Source organism: Salmo salar, chromosome ssa16 (assembly GCF_905237065.1).
Source record: "Salmo salar chromosome ssa16, Ssal_v3.1, whole genome shotgun sequence".
NCBI lineage: Eukaryota > Metazoa > Chordata > Actinopteri > Salmoniformes > Salmonidae > Salmo > Salmo salar.
In genome coordinates this window covers 38,069,115-38,090,830 of record NC_059457.1, presented here as the reverse complement: position 1 = coordinate 38,090,830, position 21,716 = coordinate 38,069,115, and the positions used below count along the sequence as shown (strand labels likewise).

The 21,716-nt window shown below is 41.7% G+C and overlaps 1 protein-coding gene across 4 annotated transcripts in view; it reads left to right on the top strand.

The window, feature by feature from the left end:
* The window catches only part of LOC106573610 (potassium/sodium hyperpolarization-activated cyclic nucleotide-gated channel 2), a 136,039-nt gene that overhangs the window by 90,820 nt on the left and 23,503 nt on the right, over nt 1–21,716 (top strand). For all 4 annotated transcript variants that reach the window (XM_014148809.2, XM_014148807.2, XM_014148808.2 and 1 more), the window contains 3 exons: nt 7,655–7,873; nt 20,298–20,444; nt 20,728–20,968. In XM_014148809.2, coding sequence (XP_014004284.1) covers nt 7,655–7,873; nt 20,298–20,444; nt 20,728–20,968 — 607 coding nt within the window. The remainder of the gene's footprint in view (nt 1–7,654; nt 7,874–20,297; nt 20,445–20,727; nt 20,969–21,716) is intronic.

Below are 21,716 nucleotides of genomic sequence, written 5' to 3'. Positions count from 1 at the left end.
ACTGAGGAGCCTCCAAATGTCCTCCAAGACGTATGATAAGTTACATCATCCAATTCGTATGCTATTGTACGACCGGGGTAAGACGTATGAATCTATACGTCCTCTAATTTGTATGATATTGCACGACCACTACTCCATTCATAATGTAACTTAAGGTACTAAATGTAATGTAATGTATCGTACTAAATGGAGGGGAACAGATTTACATACGGAATCTCATGAATTGCCCTGAGGCCAGGTTGAGACACAGATGAAGCCTATTCCTGGACTAAAAACACTTTCAGTGGAGATTCACCACTGAGGATGCTTTATAGTCTAGGAGTAGATTTAATCTAGGTCAGGAAAATCTACCAATCTACCTCAAAAGTAGTCTGAAGTAACTCATCCAAAGTGTGTACTGGTGCTGGGAAATTGAAGAATCCTGAGGCGCACACAATATTGCTTCTGGCTGAGTAAATGTATTGCCTTCACAGAGGCAAAAAACATTCAAAGACCAACTGGTGCTTCTGTAACCATCTCCTGCTTAGAACTCACCCAGAGTCCGCTGTCACTGCAGTATGTGTCACGACATGCTCTCTCTAGTCCCAGGCCCGTGACCCATTCATTCAGTGTACCTCTCTCTCTGTCAGAAGAAAGATAAAGGCCTGCCACCATTCTCTCTCTCTTCGTTCCTTTTCTACGCTCTGTTGTCTGTGGACTCTCAGATGGTTTATTGCTTGTGCCCATCTGCAGACACCTCGTAGAGAGAGGAGCCTAACGACACTACAAGACAGGAGACGTGAACAGGGGACACGTAGCAGGCTGACAGCACACTTGCTTTTATGCCTTTATCCCCTCTCTTTATTCCCCCCTCTCTCTCTCTCTCTCTCCCTCTCTCTCTCTCTCTCTCTCTCTCTCTCCCTCTCTCCAAATATCAAAGTTAGCAATTCATCAGCATTCACAAGCCACAGTAAGGCCATGACTCGCTGGCTGAGTGCTCACAGACAAATGTGTTTTGAACAGGGTGAGGTCTAACATTACTGAGGTTCAACACAGATGCATTTAGCTCTGACATTCAACACACAGCTTTGTTATTTCAGTTTCTATCAAAACTATTTGTTTTCACATTGACGTATCTAAACATCCTAACTTGGGTTCCCTCAGCAATTATTTTTACATATTTGCAAGGTGTTGGAAGCACACAACAATAACCTATCAAAATGGAAACGCAACGGTTTCAGTTTGCCATTATGCTTGTAAGACGTCAATGTGAATGTTTCCAGTGCTTTTGGATAGTGGTAATGGCATGGCTATTAGTGGTAATGGCATGGCTATTAGTGGTAATGGCATGTAGTAGAAGTGAAGGTCCTGAAGACCTGGGTTGGTGTCTCTGGGGTTGTCTGCTACACTCTCAGCTTCACTGGAGGCCCAGTTAGTCACAACACCTCTCTGCTAAAGCTCCTCCATTCCAGGTGATTTATTTTCCTCAACCCCAGAGGAGGGCACAGGAGAGGCAATGGGGGCTCACCAATACTCAGGCATGCAGGCATACACACACACACACACACACACACACACACACGCTTATCTGAATTTACAGGATTTTATACTAAGGTCTCTACGCTGCCTCGCACACACACACACACACACACACACACACACACACACACACACACACACACACACACATACATGCTTAAACATATCTGGTCACTGCAATGGATTGGACAGAGCATTGGAGTGAAACATGCCTTTATAACTCAGTATGGCCTCCAGAGACCCCAGAAGGACTTTGTTCCCAGATGGGAGGGGTTGTATAGGTCAGCGGGAACTGAGAGAGCTGTGTGTCCCAGGTCTCCAGATGGACACTAGAACCCCAAGGTAGAGAGCAGTGGGGATGGTGGAGGATGGCTATTGATCTCACACGTCTCCCCTGAGACTGGCCATGGCTTTGCCTGCCTGCCTGGGTGGACTGTTCCCTTGCTACGTGCCAGCTCTACTTCCCTGTCTCTGAACTAGGCCCAGGACACATTAGATCTAGCACAGATTTTGCCTCAGTGTCTCTTACTGTGCAGTAATTGTGTTTGGCCCCCTCCCTTCCCTCCTTGTTTTGGCTTGGTAGTAGCTAGGGCGCAGTGCCATGTGTATGCCACACACACACGCACGCACGCATGCTTTGCACTCTTTATGTTTATAAACCCTGCTGCATAAACTTCTGCCTACCTGACTTCATTGTTTACTTACAGACGTACAAGATACCAGACCCGGTCTCAGGGATGGCTAACCTTGGAGATTCCGTAAATCTGCTTTTAGTTTTTTTGCACCTTCCTTGTTGAATAATCTCCAAGGATCTCTAAAATTGGATGAATTGGTGACTCTAAGGCAATTCAAAAGGCTGATTGAGGACCTTTTTAATGAAGAATGTGTTTGTTTTCTATGATTGTGTTTAGATTTTTGTGTATTGATGTGAATATTAATGTCTATATTAATGTGTATTGATGTGAATATTAATGTCTATATTAATGTGTATTGATATGAATATTAATGTCTATATTAATGTGTATTGATGTGAATATTAATGTCTATATTAATGTGTATTGATGTGAATATTAATGTCTATATTAATGTGTATTGATGTGAATATTAATGTCTATATTAATGTGTATTGATGTGAATATTAATGTCTATATTAATGTGTTTTGATGTGAATATTAATGTCTATATTAATGTGTATTGATATGAATATTAATGTCTATATTAATGTGTATTGATGTGAATATTAATGTCTATATTCATGTGTATTGATGTGAATATTAATGTCTATATTAATGTGTATTGATGTGAATAGGAATATTGATGTGTATCGTGTGTATTGATGTGTGTACAGGAATCTGTAAAAGGGACCTTGGTCTCAGCATGACACCCTGCCAAAATGAAGGTTAAATAAAAAATACATAAAAAACCCGCACACACGAACACACACCTCTCGGTCCTGTTACGTTGCTCAGAGCTGGGCTCTCTCTCTGTGTGTACCCCGCGCCAGTTTCCCTGAGAACAGTTGTCCCGGTGATCAGTCGCAGCCTAAGAGCAGGCATCTCCCAGCAATCAAGGTCATCATCTCTCCAGAGGCGGATGGCTTCAAATGAAAGACGCAGCGTTAAATGATCCATCTCCATGCCACTCGAGACTTGTTCACTTTGAGTGGCTGCCTGACTACTCACTGCATCCCGCTCCCCTACACGGCAAGCTCTGCATCCTCCATGCTGCTCAGAGAACAGAGAGAAAACACACACACACACACACACACACACACACACACACGTTTTAAGCCTTCCCCAAGCCATAGCCCTAACTTTAACCACTTGGACCTAAACTTAACCCTTTGAGTTCTTGTTGTAGACTCAGGTGTGAGAGGCTTTCTGCCGACTACCTTTAGGCCCTGTGGGAGAGAATTACCAGAAGGTCTCTCTATCAAACAGTCAGTCATGTTAATATGCGTTACCTGACCCTCCCTGATCTGACCATTGACACAGACTGTTCTGCTATAAGCCAGGATTTAAGTTTACAGCAGGCTGATCAAATTAAATCAAATAAAAAATGTCCCCTCTGTTATGTAAGTCAGGGCCAGGTGCTTTCATCTGATGTACCATATACTGTATAGGTCTTAGATGTGTGTGTTATATCACTGTCTCTTTATCTTTAACCCCTGCAGCATCAGACAAGAACTCACTCACACACACACACACACACATCCACCTGCTTGCACACAACCACGCAGGCACCCACACACACCAAGACCCCCCTTCCCCACTTCTCCTTCTACCTCACACCTCCCTCCCGCCAGGATCTTGGAATAGATCATCAGAGATAATTTCATACATCGAGCAGAACCCACATGCCACAGTCTTCCTCAGAGCCAGTGCCTTATGAGAATCAGAGTCTATACAGAGTATAGAGAAAGACTCACCTGTTCTAGTCTAAACACCATGCAGGCTGTCTGTTGATTTTATTGCTATGGGGATTGGGGACTTGGTGGCCCAGTGTACTCCCCCATGTTTTCTCATTTGATCCCAGTGGGGCTCCACTCCCATACCTGAAGAGATGGATGCTCGTTCTCTGTTAATAGATCAGCATTACTGTCAGCTGCCTGGCTCTGTGGCTGCAGTACTGGCGTGGTGCCACACGCACACGCACACACACACACACACACACACACACACACACACACACACACACAGACACACACACACACACACACACACACTCTGTGTGTGTATATGTGTGTGTGTGCGCGCGTGTGTGTGAGGCAGCGTAGAGACCTTAGTATAAAATCCTGTAAATTCAGATAAGCTACAGCGAGCGGGCCGAGCCAGAGCAGCTCGCTACAACATGCCTCCAATAGTGGCCCTTTTTCATCTGGGTTTTTACCGTTTCCTCTGGCTCTGGCACAGTTATTGTAGCTACCTAAACTCGTATGTCAAATAGGCCTGGTGATTGTGAGTATACATCATACTCTGAGAGATGGAAAAATTATCTTGGGGCTTCATCTTCCATTAGATGGGTGTGTGTGTTTCCTTGCACATAGTGTATATGTGTGCATGAATGTGTGTGTTTATTTCCATCTCAGAGCTTTGTGAGGGGCTGCTGCTGGTGTTTGGCTGGCAGGCACACTCTGTAGGCAGCATGCTGATAGACCAGAGAGAGAGTTAGAGAGAGAGAGAGCAACCTTGGGAAAATCCTCTGCATTATCATTAACAGCAGACTCGCACATTTCCTCAATGAAAACAATGTACTGAGCAAATGTCAAATTGGCTTTTTACCAAATTACCTTACAACAGACCAGTTATTCACCCTGCACACCCTAATTGACAAGCAAACCAAAACAAAGGTAAAGTCTTCTCATGCTTTGTTGATTTCAAAAAAGCTTTTGACTCAATTTGGCTTGAGGGTCTGCTGTACAAATTGATGGAAAGTGGTGTTGGGGGAAAAACATCTGACATTATAAAACCCACATACACAAACATCAAGTGTGCAGTTAAAATTGGCAAAAAAACACACATTTCTTTCCACAGGGCCGTGGGGTGAGACAGGGATGCAGCTTAAACTTCACCCACTTCAACATATATATCAATGAATTGGCGAGGGCACTAGAACAGTCTGCAGACCCCGTCCTCACCCTACTAGAATCTGAAGTCAAGTGTCTACTGTTTGCTGATGATCTGGTGCTTCTGTCCCCAACCAAGGAGGGCCCACAGCAGCACCTAGAGCTTCTGCACAGATTCTGTCAGATCTGGGCCCTGACAGTAAGACAAAAATCATGGTGTTCCAAAAAAGGTAAAGTTGCCAGGACCACAAATACAAATACCATCTAGACACCGTTGCCCTGGAGCACACAAAAACTATACATATCTTGGCCTAAACATCAGCGCCACAGATAACTTCCACAAAGCTGTGAACGATCTTAGAGACAAGGCAAGAAGGGCTTACTATGCCATCAAAAGGAACATAAAATTCGACATACCAATTAGGGTCAGGCTAAAAATGCTTGAATAATTTATAGAACCCATTGCCCTTTATGGTTGTGAGGTCTGGGGTCCACTCACCAACCAATAATTCCCAAAATGGGACAAACACCAAATTGAGACTGCATGTACAATTCTGCAAAACTATCCTCTGTATACAACGTAAAACACCAAATAATGCATGTAGAGCAGGATTAGGCCGATTATCAAAATCCAGAAAAGAGCTGTTAAATTCTACAACCACCTAAAAGGAAGTGATTCCCAAACCTTCCATAACAAAGCCATCACCTACAGAGATATTAATCTGGATAAGACTCCCCTAAGCAAGCTGGTCCTGGAGAATAAAACACAATTAGACCCAACCAAATCACAAGAAAACAAAAATATAATTATTTGACACATTGGAAAGAATTAAGAAAAAGACAGAGCAAACTAGAATGCTATTTGGCCCTAAACAGAGAGTGCCCAGTGGCAGAATACCTGACCACTGTGACTGACCCACAATTAAGGCTATGCTCAGTGAGCATAGGCTTGCTATTGAGAAAGGCCGCTGTAGGCAGATCTGGCTCTCAAGCGAAGACAGGCTATGTGCACACTGCCCACAAAATGAGGTGGAAACTGAGCTGCACTTCCTAACCTCCTGCAAAATGTATAACCATATTAGAGACACATATTTCCCTCAGATTACACAGATCCACAAAGAATTAGAAAACAAACCCAATTGTTATAAACTCCCATATCTATTGAGTGAAATACCACGGTGTGCCATCACAGCATCAACATTTGTGACCTGTTGCCACAAGAAAAGGGCAACCAGTGAAGAACAAACACCGTTGTAAATACAACCCATATTTATGTTTATTTATTTTACCTTTTGCACTTTAACTATTTGCACATGACATTTGTAATGTCTTTATTGTTTTGGAACTTTTGTGAGTGTAATGTTTACTGATCATTTACATTTACATTTTAGTAATTTAGCAGACGCTCTTATCCAGAGCGACTTACAGTAGTGAATACATACATTTCATTTCATGCATTTTTTTTTTAACTGTATTTGTATTGTTTATTCCACTTTTGTTTATTGTCTAGTTCTCTTGCTTTGGCAATGTTAACATATGTTTCCCATGCCAATAAAGCCCTTAAATTGAATTGAGAGAGAGAGAGAGAGAGAGAGAGAGAGAAAGAGCTCTGCTTCTGTCACACACCCAAGGCGTTGGGACCAGGTCCTGGGCTAAAGCTGCCCCAGCACAGAGAGAGGAAGGGCCATATGAGCACACACGCATACACCTCCGTTGGCAGTGCTGAGTGCCCCCAAGATCATCCCCATGCAATTCCACACAGCACCTATCTATCACCGTCCCGTTATTCCCTTCCATCCACGTCCCTCTGTCACATTTCAAAACAATCTGATGCCTCCCTCACATTTCCCTTTATTTCCCCCTGAACCATTTCCCAATGAAAGAATTTTGAATGGAATGCAAATGGGGTCGAGTGAAATTCAAAACGGAAACAATACGATCCAGAAGGAGTCAATCAATGACAGTGGGGACGGCTCTCTTTGGCTCTGCTCTGTACAGCCAGGACAGTCTAACTACGAACCAACAGCCCTACAAATGGCTGAGTAGAAGATGAGCAATGACATCACTCTAAAGGATTAAACCTGTAGCCAGGCAGCGTTTCTTAGTCAGTGTTGATGTTAGCGGGCTGAGGAGAGAGTGTTTAAAATTTCTCTAGTCTCACTGTATAGACAAATCAAAGGCAGAGTGGCTCCTCATTAGAGCCCAGTCTGAAGTGGCCTTCTACACCTGAACCAACAGCACTGTGCTGGAGTGATTAGGCCTTCAACAAGCAGCTAGCTAGCACAATGGAGTCATAATGTCTTAGCTACTACAGAAGTGGGATTGCAGCTTTCTTTCACACACTTTCTTTTATTGCCTCTCTCTCTGTTTCTCTCTCTCTCTCTCCATCTTTCTCTCCGTCTTTCCACCATCTTTTCATTTCTCTTTGAAGCCTTAGAATTTGAGAGTTTTAGGTTGATCATAGTCTTGTTTTGGCACAGTGATATTGAAAATGTGGTTTTAATGCAATCTTACTCTTTCTCTATAATGCACTCTTCTGTAATATAAACCCTGCTCTCTCTCTCCCAACAGAACGACTCGTGGAGCGAGCTGTACTCCTTTGCCCTGTTCAAAGCCATGAGTCACATGCTGTGTATCGGTTACGGGCGCCAAGCCCCAGAGAGCATGTCTGATATCTGGTTGACCATGCTCAGTATGATCGTGGGCGCCACCTGCTACGCCATGTTCATCGGCCACGCCACCGCCCTCATCCAGTCCCTGGACTCATCCCGGCGCCAGTACCAGGAGAAGGTAGGTCCACCTTCCAACTCATCCCAGGCCGTCGATGAGGTCTTAGCCATTTTTATTTATTTACATTTTTTATTTAACCTTTATTTATCTAGGCAAGTCAGTTAAGAACAAATTCTTATTTACAATGACGGCCTACCCCGGCCAAACCCGGACGACGCTGGGCCAATTTACAATGACCAGGTGAAAACTCAGGGCCATAGACATAAGGTATAACTATGGCCTGGAGTTTTCCCTGGTTAAGTCACAAACTCAGGAAAATTGCTGTTCCTGCCAGCGTCGCTCAGTCTCAGTGTCCTCACAGATCATCAAAGCACGTGGTCATGTCTCTTAAGAAGGAGAACATTGCTCCATAAGGACATTGCTTCTTAGATCCTCTGTGATCTGGCAGTGTGTTATTCAGTCCGTAGCAGCACGTCCCCCTGGGTTGCAGTAATTGGTCCGGCTTTGTAGTCTAATTGCAGCATCTGGATAATGTTGAGAACAAAGGAGCACAGATGAGAACAGTACCTCCAACTCTGCTTCTGTCATCTACTGTTTGGCTCCTCTTGTCTCTTGTTTCTGGGTTTAAAAAAATATATATCTTGGAGAGATAATCATCTTGTTTTCTGGGTCACAATACAGTATCAGAGAGCAACTAGGGGAAATGAGGAGTTTATACAGTATTCAGTATTTTTGGTTGAAGCTATGATTTGAAGATGTTATCGCAGGTGTAGCGGAATACTTGTGTTTCTAACTCCAATAGTGCAGTAATACAGTGCCTTCAGAAAGTGTTCACACCCCTTGAACTTTGCCACATTGTGTTGTTACAAAGTGGGATTAAAATGTATTTAATTGAAATTTTTTGTCAACAATTTACACAAAATACTCTAATGTCAAAGTGGAAAGAAAATTCAAACATATGTAAAAAAAAAAAAAATCAATAAAGATGAAAAATAAAACACTAATATACAATACATCTGTCAGCAACGGGTGTGGCTGAAATAGCCAAATCCACTAATTTGAAGGGGTGTCCACATACTTTTGTATATATAGTGTATATTGATTAGATAAGTATGTGACAATACATTTTAAAATCACCTTTGGCAGTGATTACAGCTGTGAGTCTTTCTGGGTAAGCCTCTATGAGCTTTCTACACCTGGATTGTGCAACATTTGACCATCATTATTTTCTAAATTCTTCAAGCTCTGTCAAATTGGTTGTTGATCATTTCTAGACTACCATTTTTAGGTCTTGCCTTAGATTTTCAAGCAGAATTAAGGCAAAACTGTAACTCGGACACTCAGGAACATTCACTGTCTTCTTGGTAAGCAACTCCAGAGTAGATTTGGGCTTGTGTTTTAGGTTATTGTCATGCTGAAAGGTGAATTAATCTCCCAGTCTCTGGTGGAAAGCAGACTAAACCAATGTGCTTAGCTACATTTATTTTATTTTTATCCTTAAAAACACCCCAGTCCTTAATGATATCGAGCATACCCATAACATGATGCAGCCACCACAATGCTTGAAAATCTATAGAGTGGTACTCAGTGATGTGTTGTTGGATTTGCCCCAAACATAATGCTTTGTATTCAGGACATAAAGTTAATTTCTTTGCCATGTTTTTTGCTGTTTTACTTTAGTGTCTTATCGCAAACAGGTTGCATGTTTTGGAATATGTTTATTCTGTGCAGGCTTCCTTCTTTCCACTCTGTCATTTAGGTTAGTTTTGTGGAGCAACTACAATGTTGTTAATCGATCCTCAGTTTTCTCCTATCACAGCCATTCAACTCCATGTAACTGTTTGATAGTCACCATTGGCCTCATGGTGAAATCCCTGAGTGGTTTCCTTCCTCTCTGGCAACTGAGTTACAGTAGGCAGGACGCCTATATTTTTGTAGTGACTGGGTGTATTGATACACCATCCAAAGTGTAATTAATAACTTCACCATGCTCAAAGGGATATTCAATGTCTGCTTTTTTATTTTGACCCATCTACCAATAGGTGCCCTTTTATTTGTTTATTTGAAAAAAACATTTTTACATTTCATTTTAACCCTCTATGGCATGGTGTTGCCCTCAGGCAACAAACTACCTTTTTGGACCTCACACCGCCCCTTGAATGTTTTAAAATAAAAATAAATATATATAATATCACCTAACATGTCTGTGTCCAATGAAATGAGGGGCTGAAGTGGGTGTGGCCTTTTCTCTGGGGGTGGAGCTGTCCTTTCAGGAAGCAAAGCCGCATGGGACACAGTGCCACCAATTGGTAAGATAAAATCACTTTTTAACATGTTTAAATTAAAAAAGATATATATATTTATTTAAAAAAAATATGTGTATGAGTATGTAAAGAAATATGTGTGATTGTTGAAAGACTTATTTTGTTTTTATTTCTATACTAAAACTGTGTTTTTTGGTTCATTGTCTCAGGGAAACATTGTGCAGTTAGACCACTTTTGTCCGGGCAATATCATGCTAAAGTGTGGAGATGTGCTCAGATGCATAATTATGACCATAGTCATACTTTACTATCTACTGATACTTACTGGAAATGGACACAAGAACATTTTATGGGTGGAACGAACATGATCAATCAGTTAGGGTCATTCCCTCTGACAGTGAGGACAGTGAGCTTGAGGAGATTGACAATAAAGACAGTGAGCTTGAAGAAAGTCAGGAAGAGTGGATCCCCGAATCCGGTTTGAGAGACAGTTAGGAGGTCAGGCGTCAGTTAGGGGTCAGTCAGCAAAGTAACGTGTATGTGCACGTGTGTGTGTGTGGTGTGTGTGTTTGTTTGCATGCATGTCAGTGGATGAAGAAGGGTATATGACACATTCAAATTTGTGCTTCATGCTTTCAAGGAGAATACCTGTCTGTTGACAATAAGACTGAGTCTGAGGATGAAGATGTAGCAGAGATTGATGTTCCACGCCTACCCCGGTGGAGAACACTCCACAATGCATATTTCAATGCTTACTCACAATGGCAGGGCCTGCTTTCAAGATCTGATGATATCATGTCCCCTCTCCAGTACTTCAAGCAGTTTTTCTCTAAAGACATTCTGGAAGTCAGTCAAATATATATGCGATACAATGTAATGCAAACAATCCCTTTAACCTCACTACAAAAGAATTGGAGCAGTTCCTGGGTATTGTGGAGTACATGTCATTGTTTGGTTTACCAGGCACCCACATGTTTTGGAACAAAGCCTGCCAAGTGTCCCAAGTAGCTGACACCATGATACTGAATAGATTGGAGGCCATCAAAAAATCCCTGCACTTCAGTAACAATGAAGAGAGACAGGAGGAAAATGATGATCCACTCTACAAGATCTGACCACTGGTCACTCATCTAACCTCAAAACTGAAGTCAATCCCAATGGGTGAGAAGCTGGCTGTTGATGAGCAGATGGTCCCATTCAAGGGAAGAAATAGATTGAAGCAATACCTGCCATCAAAACCAAAGAAATGGGGCTACAAGAAACTCGTCTTGGCTGGCTCTGATGGTGTCCCGCACAACTTAGAAATCTACACAGGGAGAGTTGTAGGGAGATGACCCCTGAGCTAGCAGATGTGGGAGCAAGTGGCAACGTTGTCCTCTGCCTGGCCCAGCCTATACCCAAGCAAGAACTACAAGCTCTTCTTCGACAACTGGTTTAGTGTCCCTCTTATTTCTATTATTTTTCTATTTTTTTAATGGTTTTTCATTAACCCCTCCACCCCTCCCCCCCTCTTCGGAGGACAAATATCTATTTACATTTTTTTTACAGCGTTTCTGTTACATACATTTTACATATACATTTTACATGCACATTTTGCATACACATTTTACATACATGGTACTTTTATATAAAGCAGTCACATAACAATAATACATTACCAAACATAAGCTATTTAATCCCGACCTTCAGCCCATCCCACCTATCACCATAGACTACCAATAGGTGCCCTTTTTTTGTGTGGCATTGGAAAACCTCCCTGGTCTTTGTGGTTGAATGTGTTTGAAATTCACTGCTCGACTGAAGGACCTTACAGATAATTGTATGTGTGGGGTACAGAGATGAGGTAGTCATTAAAAAATCATGTTAAACACTATTATTAAACACTATTAGTCCATGCAACTTATTATGTGAGTTGTTAAGCACATTTTTACTCCTGAACTTATTTAGGCTTGCCATAACAAAGGGGTTGAATACTAATTGACTCATGAATTTCTAAACATTTCTAAAAACATAATTCCACTTTGACATTATGTGGTATTGTGTGTAGGCCAGTGACAAAAATATCTCAATTTAGTCCATTTTAAATTCAGACTGTAACACAACAAAATGTGTAAAAAGTCAAGGGGTGTGAATACTGTCTGAAGGTCTTTATGGTGTGTGAAGACAGTATGGACCGTATATGAATAGAAAAGGTGTGTAAAGACAGTATGGACAGTAAATGAACAGAAAAGGTGTGTAAAGCAGTAGTTATATAGGATGAGCCATACTATAATTAGGGCTGTGGCAGTCACAGAATTTTGTCAGATGTGATTAGTCACTATACCCCTACCTACATGTACAAATTACCTCGACTACCCCCGCACATTGACTCGGTACCGGTGACCCCTGTATATAGCCTCGTTATTGTTATTTTATTCGTGTTCCTTTTTTTTTACATCAGTATATTTAGTAAATATTTTACTTAACTCTATTTCTTAAACTGCATTGTTGTTATGTTTGGAGGAAAAAGGGGGAAGCTTGCAAGCTGAAGAACACCATCCCAACCTTGAGGCACAGGGGTGGCAGCATCATGTTGTGGGGGTGCTTTGCTGCAGGAGGGACTGGTGCACTTCACAAAATAGATGGCATCTTGAGGGAGGAAAATGATGTGGATATATTGAAGCAACATCTAAAGTCATCAGTCAGGAAGTTAAAGCTTGGTCGCAAATGGGTCTTCCAAATGGACAAATTTTCCAGGCACCACTACACCACTGCTCTTGGCCTTCATGGTAAATCTGCTGGGAGATCGCTCTAGTTTTTAGTTGAAGTTAGACGTCCATCCAGGTCCCAAGAACATCTAGAATTGCCTTCAAAACCAGCCACTAGGGGCAACGGTGAGTTTATTACTTTCAAGTAGGCTGGCAGCTTTTGCTAGGGTGCTGTGAACTGGGATAGTGAATGCATTACCCTGCATCAGTCCACCATTACCATCATTTCACTTCTGTCTCAGTTTGGAGTTGTGGCAGTTTATTTTTTAGGGGAAATTGTAAGATTAAAATGATGCCACTGACCTTCATTTTCTCCATTCTCTTTATTCCAATTACAACTTCCAGTTTTCAAAGGATGGTAAAACTCGTAGAGCTGGCAGTTGATAAAAGGCAACATCCTCCAAAGCCTTAGAATAGAGATAGTGAGGCGAGTGTATAATTGTATTTGTATTTATTATGGATCCCCATTAGCTACACTTCCTGGGGTCCAGCAAAAATAAGGCAGTTAAAAAAAAAAAATCAACATTACAATACATTTACAACAGATTTCACAACATATTAAGTGTGTGCCCTCAGGCCCCTACTCTACTACTACATATCTACAACACTAAATCCATGTGTACGTGTGTGTATAGTGCTATCAGGAATCAAGGCAAGACCCAGGTGCAGACTGTCGAGGTAACAATGTTTATTGTCGCAACAGGGGCAGGCAAAGACAGGTCGAGGCAGGCAGGGGTCAAAGATCCAGGGTAAGGCAAAGGTACAGGACGGCAGGGGGAAACAGGGTCAGGGACAGGCAGAGTTCAGTAAACCAGAGGTGGAGCAAAGGTACAGGACGGCAGGCAGGCTCAGGGACAGGCAGAGAGATCAGGTGGGTGGGTACAAGGTCAGGACAAGCAAGTCAAATCTTATTGGTCACGTACACATGGTTAGCAGATGTTAATACGATTGTAGTGAAATGCTTGTCCTTCTAGTTCCGACCATACAGTAATATCTAACAAGTAATCAAAGAACGCGAAGCAAGGCTAAAAACCAGTAGGACGAGGAAAGAGAGGCTGGGAAACGATAGGAGCTGACAGGAAACCGCTGCTTAGCTTGAACAAACAAGACGAACTGGCCACAAACAGGCAGAAAACACAGGTATAAATACACAGGGGTAATTGGGAAGAGGTGCGACACCTGGAGGGGGATGGAGACAAGCACAAGGACAGGTGAAACAGATCAGGGCATGACAAGTGTGTATGTTATCGTGTGTTTGTATGCATGTGTCTGTGCCTATGTTTGTGTTGCTTCACAGTCTCCGCTGTTCCATAAGAGGTATTTTTATCCGTTTTTTTTAGTTCAAATTTTACTGCTTGCATGAGTTACTTGACGTGAAATAGAGTTCCATGAGGTCACGGCTCTATGTAGTACTGTGCGCCTCGTCCACTTTGAGCCAGGAGAGATTGACATGCATATTATTAATGTTAGCTCTCTGTGTACATCCAAGGGCCAGTGTCACATAGTCGATTTAGAGCCATCACTAATTATCCCAATGTGTCTTTAATGTTAGTGACATGCTGCAAATTTGTCAAGTTTAAGTGATACAGCTTTGGTCGTTCTTTACCTGTTGCAGTGGTTTCATAGCATTAGAAAAGTAGACATCCTTACATTGTCCTACCTACCTTGATATTGACTACTATGGAAGATGATTGTGAACTGAATACTGCTCTCTCCAGTCAAGCAATCTTTTTTAACACTTTTGAATAACTTTATAAGCAGTCATAAATATTAATAAGCATTTTAAACTTTCAAGCATGACAAATTACAAGCATCATAGAGATTACGAAATAATCTATAAACATTGATTTTGCAAAATGTTTTATAGGAAGGTACAAGGAGTGAGAATGACATGCTTCCATGGTTGTTTATGCCGTGACCGATTGCAATTAATTAAGAATGAATTAGATTATGATTATGAGGAAAACAAAATAATTAAATTCAATTCAATGTTTCGAGGGGGATTTCCATACATAGTTAATTAGAGAGAATGATATTAACAGCTACTTGTTCTTATAGGTATCCAGATGTGTGTGTGTGTGTGTGTGTGTGTGTGTGTGTGTGTGTGTGTGTGTGTGTGTGTGTGTGTGTGTGTGTGTCTGCCACAAGGACTGAAACACAACTGTGTTTCTGACATTACCCTCTGTAACCTTCCCATTGTGTTACACTGGCACTTGTCCAGTGTCTAATGTGCTTGTAATACAATGAAGGTGCTTTAACAAAGGAGAGCGCATTACAGGCTACATCTACAGTACATGGCTTGTCAACCGCAAGGTCCCAGTAAGACTACTCTAGCAGAGAGTCAACAGACAGAGAGCCAATCTGTGAGCTCATGGTCAGCATGAACATGTAACTGTATCGTGTATCAGGACTTAGAAATACTGCAGGCAGAAATATAGGAAAGCACATTTATACCCCAAAGAAACTGCCATCTCGCTGTACGGCACAAACGGGCCTAGACACAGGCCCGGGCCGACTACCGTTCTGTTTTAGCTCAACCTGCCCTCCGAATTATTCACAACAACAAAACATGAAAAGAGGTAGAAGGGGAGGGGTAGAGATGAGAGAGAGACTAGAGAGAAAAAGGGATGACGGATAGAGGAAAGGTAGATCAAAGAGAGAGGAAATTGAGGTAGAAAGGAGAGAGAGTGAGAGAGATGACAGAGATATAGAAGAGAGGTAAAGAGAGGAGGGACCAGTACGGAGGTAACAGAGGTAGAGAATGGTAGAAAGGAGAGAAGGGTGGAGAGGATATAAAGATAGAGAGAGGAGATAGAGGTATAAAGGAAAGATGGTTGGGGAGGCCGGACTCTGTGTTGTCCTGAAGAGAGTAATGGTTTGATACCAGGCGATGGAAGCTGACAGGGTCACATCTCATCACATCAAACTGCCCATATGTCACTTACCTCCTCAGCAGTGGCAAAACAGGCAAGGTCATTGTTGCTTCCGTCCTCCCATTCATCCATTCATATAAATCCTGCCTGTTGGGATGGGCTATTGACATGCATGGAAAACATCAGTACTCTAAATGATTAAAGAATGGAGCGTGCATGCATTACGTGTCTGATAATGCTTTACTGAATTCCCCTCAGTGCATAACCACACACATTTGGTGATGTGATGCATGTCTTATGTGATGCATGCTATATGTTGAAAGGATACATCCATGTTCGATACACATCTGTCAGTCTGAAAGAAACAAGGATTGCGTCTGAAATTACACCCTATTCCCTAGATGCCATGATTATACGATGGGAGTGACCATGTCACTCGTGCAGCCTTGATTGATTTCCTGCTTGACAGCTGACTTGACAGGAACAGTCCATTTTAGCACATATTTCATATTGTTGATATAAAGTGGAAAGGAATGTTTACAAGCAAGGTAGTCAAATCAGTAGGCTTGTGAAAGATCCATAACATTGTTTCACATTGAGCCAGTCAGTATAAACAATCATCAGTACTATGACAATCCACTGTATGACTAACTTCGACAGTATGTTCAATGAAAAAGCTAAGCACATATTATACCTCCCATACATACAGAAGGCAACATGTTGTGGCAGAGAGGGAGAGGGACCAAAGCCCCGGAGGTGGGGAGTGGCTGGATTGGCCCCTGAACTCCTAAGTGAGTCCGGTAGTGAGTCCTGAATCTGTATTGCAGCAATGAGTCACAGCTGAACCCAGAGTCAGAGAGAGCGAGAGAACATGAGGGATAGAGACAGAGGCAGAGACAGAGGGAGAGAGAGAGAGAGAGAGAGAGAGAGAGAGAGAGAGAGCGAGCTTATGCAACATCCTCCTACTTCAGATAGGGCTAGCATCACTACACTATTATCAGTCCATGTGGCTTGTCAATTAGTCACTTTGAATCAATAGGACCACAACTTCCTGTTGGTTCATTCATGTGTAGATTCATTAATACTTCCCCCTCCATGATGTCATGGTGGGTGGGGCCAAATGGGTGGAATGAAAAACAAGGCTGTTGATTTCAAACACAACATATTTCCCCATCGTTTGTGGCTGTTTCTGTATCTGTTTTTGTACAATATTTTATTCACATGTTTAATAACTAAATGGAAAGGGAAAATGTTGTCTGTGGTTGGAGGGGTGTTGTTCACTGCATTGCTCTAATACACAAGCTGAGTCACATGGTTAGGCTACCTTTTTCTTCTCTCACCACTAGCTTTGCTGTGTGACAGGAGTGTGCATTGTTTACTGAAACCTAATGATACGCGAAACTGGGAGAAAACCCAATTTTCTGCTCTTATAACACCTAGACAGCATTGTCAATGGATTAGCAAATACCCTGTTTATTCTTCTGTTCAGCAACAAAGGCATTATACACTGACTGTACAAAACATTAGGAGCACCTTCCTAATATTGAGTTGCATCCCCTTTTGCCCTCAGAACAGCCTCAATTCGTCGGGGCATGGACTCTACAAGGTGTCAAAAGAATTCCACAGGGATCCTGGCCTATGTTGACTCCAATGCTTCCCACAGTTGTGTCAAATTGGCTGAATGTCCTTTGGGTGGTGGACCCCAGCAGCGTTGCAGTTCTTGACACACTCAAACCAGTGCACCTGGCACTTACTACCACACCCCGGCACTTTAATCTTTTGTCTTGCCCATTCACCCTCTGAATGGCACACATACACAATCCATGTCTCAATTGTCTCAAGGCTTAAAAATCCTTCTTTAACCTGTCTCCTCCCCTTCATCTTCACTGATTGAAGTGGATTTAACAAGTGACATCAATAAGGGATCATAGCTTCACCTGGATTCACATGGTCAGTCTATGTCATGGAAAGTGCAGGCGTTCTTAACCTCTTGGGGCTAGGTGGGACGCTAGCGTGCCACCCGTGGTGCACTCCATCAACAGCAGGTGCATTTCAAGAGCGGCAAATTTGAATCCAAATAAATGTCAAAATTCAAATTTTTCAAAAATACAACTATGTTACACCATTTGAAAGATAAACATCTCCTTAATCTAACCACGTTTTACGATTTCAAAAAGGTTTTACGGCGAAAGCATAAATTTAGAGTATGTTAGGACAGTACATTTACAAGAGTTGTGTGTAATGTTTTGTCAAGTCAAAGACAGGGTCACCAAAACCATAAAACCAGCTAAAATGATACACTAACCTTTTACAATCTCCATCAGATGACACTCCTAGGACATTATGTTAGACAATGCATGCATTTTTAGTTCTATCAAGTTGATATTTATATCCAAAAACAGCGTTTTACTATGGCATTGATGTTGAGGAAATCGTTTCCCTCCAATAACCGGCAGTCAAGTCAGCGTCACAAATTAAATAATTAAAATTAGAAAACATTGGTAAAATATTATATTGTCATTTAAAGAATTATAGATTTACATCTTTTGAACGCAATCAACTTGCCAGATTTAAAAATAACCTTACTGGGAAATCACACTTTGCAATAATCTGAGCACTGTGCCCAGAAAAATACGCGTTGCGATACAGACTAGACGTCATGTTGGGGAGATCTAAAATCGAAAATACTATGTAAATAATCCATTACCTTTGATTCTCTTCATCAGATGTCACTTCCAGGTATCACAGGTCCATAACGAATGTAGTTTTGTTCAAAAAAAGCTCATCATTTATGTCCAAAAATCTCCGTCTCGTTAGCACATGATGTAAGCCAGCCGGACTTCTCGTCATGAACGAGGGGAAAAAATATATTTCCGTTCGTTCAAACATGTCAAACGTTGTATAGCATAAATCATTAGGGCCTTTTTAACCAGAACATGAATAATATTCAAGGTGGACGAATGCATAGTCTTTTATAACGTATTGGAACGAGGGTACCCAACATGAAGTAGCGCGCCAGGTGTCTAATGGGACATCACCGTTCCATGGCTCTTGTTCGGTCAGATCTCCCTCCAGAAGACTCAAAACACTTTGTAAAGGCTGGTGACATCTAGTGGAAGCAATAGGAAGTGCCAAAATATTCCTAAACCCCTGTGTTTTTCAATGGGATAGGTTTAAAGTCAATACAACACATCAGGTATCCACTTCCTGTCAGAAAATGTCTCAGGGTTTTGCCTGCCAAATGAGTTCTGTTATACTCACAGACACCATTCAAACAGTTTTGGAAACTTTAGAGTGTTTTCTATCCATATATAATAAGTATATGCATATTCTAGTTACTGGGTAGGATTAGTAACCAGATTAAATCGGGTACATTTTTTTTATCCAGACGTGCAAATGCTGCCCCCTAGACCCAACAGGTTAATTAATGTTTTGTACACTTAGTGAACATTAAAGGGCATCATAAGACAATACTGGAGCTACAGTATATCTTTCATAAAAGTAGGTGTAAAGTGTGTTTTAAGCGAGCACAATTGACACAATTTGATTGGCAGTTCCCTCAAAGAGAGAGAGGAAACACTGAATTAAACTAAAATGGTGTAAATCATAAAAATTCCATTTGAGTAGGGATCTTCTCTCTATGAATAAGCATAGAATATACTTAGCCAGCTACCGCTTTACAAACATCAGTTCAGAATTGTAAGCTACCCCTGTGCATATACCCATCAATTCCATTTCAAATAGCGTACATCTAAGCCTCTTAGAATTGTATCCAAGTACAGAAATGCATGCTGCTCACATTAATAACTAACCCTGTCTTCCACTGAATACAGTCATCATCATACCAAAGAGTGGTTCCATGTCCAATAATAGGACTACTGTAGGCAGCTAAACAGTTGTGGCAGGGTTATATTAGTTTGTGTTGACTGAGAGCAGGCCTGTGTTTGGATATACATTAAATATAGCAGGTACACATCTCCACTGACAGAGTAGAGCATGAATAAATATCTGTAGGTTTCCGGAGCTGTCACATTTCCTCAACAACTTTATTTTTGTTCTCCCAACAGCTCTCTAGCATATATAGGTCAGGCGATGGCTGTGAACGTGTCCTCCCAGTCTTTCCTATATGCTCAATGTACCCCATGAGGCATAGGAAACATACAGTACCACTGAAAGATGTTTATCTCATGGTTTACAAATATGCAATCTGTTTTTATGGTGAATTCTATTGTATGAGAATGCATATATCGACCACAATGCATTGAATACTAGTATGAATGTCCGTATGACATTGAAAGAATAGTTTGGTTAAAATGTACATTTGTCAAACATCGTCTTATGCAGTCTACAGATGCCGTTGAATATTGACTTTAGGAAATGTTGGACTAGCTTATGTATACACGTCTTTGTCCCCCAAACTTTAATTTGTGGAATAACTGTTCCTTTAATAAGCAGGTGCTGTAGAACATATTCCACATTCTCCATTCATATAAACAGAATGCTGTTTACGTTTACCTCTTTCTTCCCTCTTCTGTCTCTCTCCCTCTATCCCTCTATCACTTCTCCCTCTATACCTCTCCCTCTGTCTCTCATTCTGTAGTACAAACAAGTGGAGCAGTACATGTCTTTCCACAAACTGCCAGCTGACTTCCGACAGAAAATCCATGACTACTACGAGCACAGATACCAGGGCAAGATGTTTGATGAGGAGAGCATCCTGGAGGAGCTTAATGAACCACTGCGGGAGGTAAAACAACAAAACACACCATCAAAACTCTGACAATGTCTCACACTTAAAGAATGGAACAAAGGAACCAAAAATACATTGATTTCTCTGCAAAGCTTCATCATTGTCTTTTGCAAATATGCCCCTTAACAACATTTCTGAAGTTCTGAGCCTCTTGTTTTACTAAGTCATTAAACCAACCAAATGAGTCTATACATTTTGTTTCCATTTCCCCGCCTTTGCTATGTTAGATTTAGACCTAACAAAATTGCATTTAAGTAAAAGTCATGATATTTACCCTTAGGAAATTGTCAACTTCAACTGCCGTAAGCTGGTGGCGTCCATGCCCCTGTTTGCCAACACCGACCCCAACTTTGTGACGGCCATGTTGACTAAGCTCCGCTTTGAGGTCTTCCAGCCTGGAGATTATATCATCAGGGAGGGCACCATTGGCAAGAAGATGTACTTCACCCAACACGGTGTGACCAGTGTCCTGACCAAAGGAACCATGGGCATGAAGCTCTCAGATGGATCCTATTTTGGAGGTGTGGTCAACAATATACAGTATTACTACTTTTCTAGGATTGAGTTTTCTACAACTTTCCTAAGATCTGCTGCTGCTGGAAAACCTGGGGTCAATAGATTCTATATTATTCTATTCTATTCTATTCTATTCTATTCTATTCTATAATGGTGCTAATAACACACATCTACTATAGAACAGAAGTTGCGTACATTACAGTACATTCATGTAGACTTAAATCATGTTCTTTGCTCCGTATAAATCCAATGGTTTACATTAAAACTGTAGCAGACAAGAGAATGAAAAGGAAAAAAAAACACCCTGACATTTGAGCTTGACCTCTTCTCGCTAGTCTTCTCGCCAGTTTTATCCCACTTCCCCATGCAGCCTGTCCTCCCCCTGCCTGTTTGGGGACTCAGCACTGTTGTTGATCCACAAAAAAAGCAGTCATTTTCTCAGGGTCTGGGGACATTCTTCACACCCGGCTCCTCTTCAGATGAGTTTCCACTAATTACCACAGCCACAAAGGCAATATTGTAAAAATGTATGAAACGAAAATGAGCTTTAACCACTTAGCAGTGTGGTTAAGGTTAGGCTAACGTTAGGTTTAAAATCACATTTTAAGAAGATCAATTGTAGGCAGGGTCCATGACTTTGTGGCTGTGGGAACTAGTGACAACCCTTTAGAAGAGCAGAGTTCCCTTTAGTGGTGCTGTGGGTTGGGCTGTGAGGTGCCAGGAGCATGGACGGGTGTTGAAGGAGCACAAATG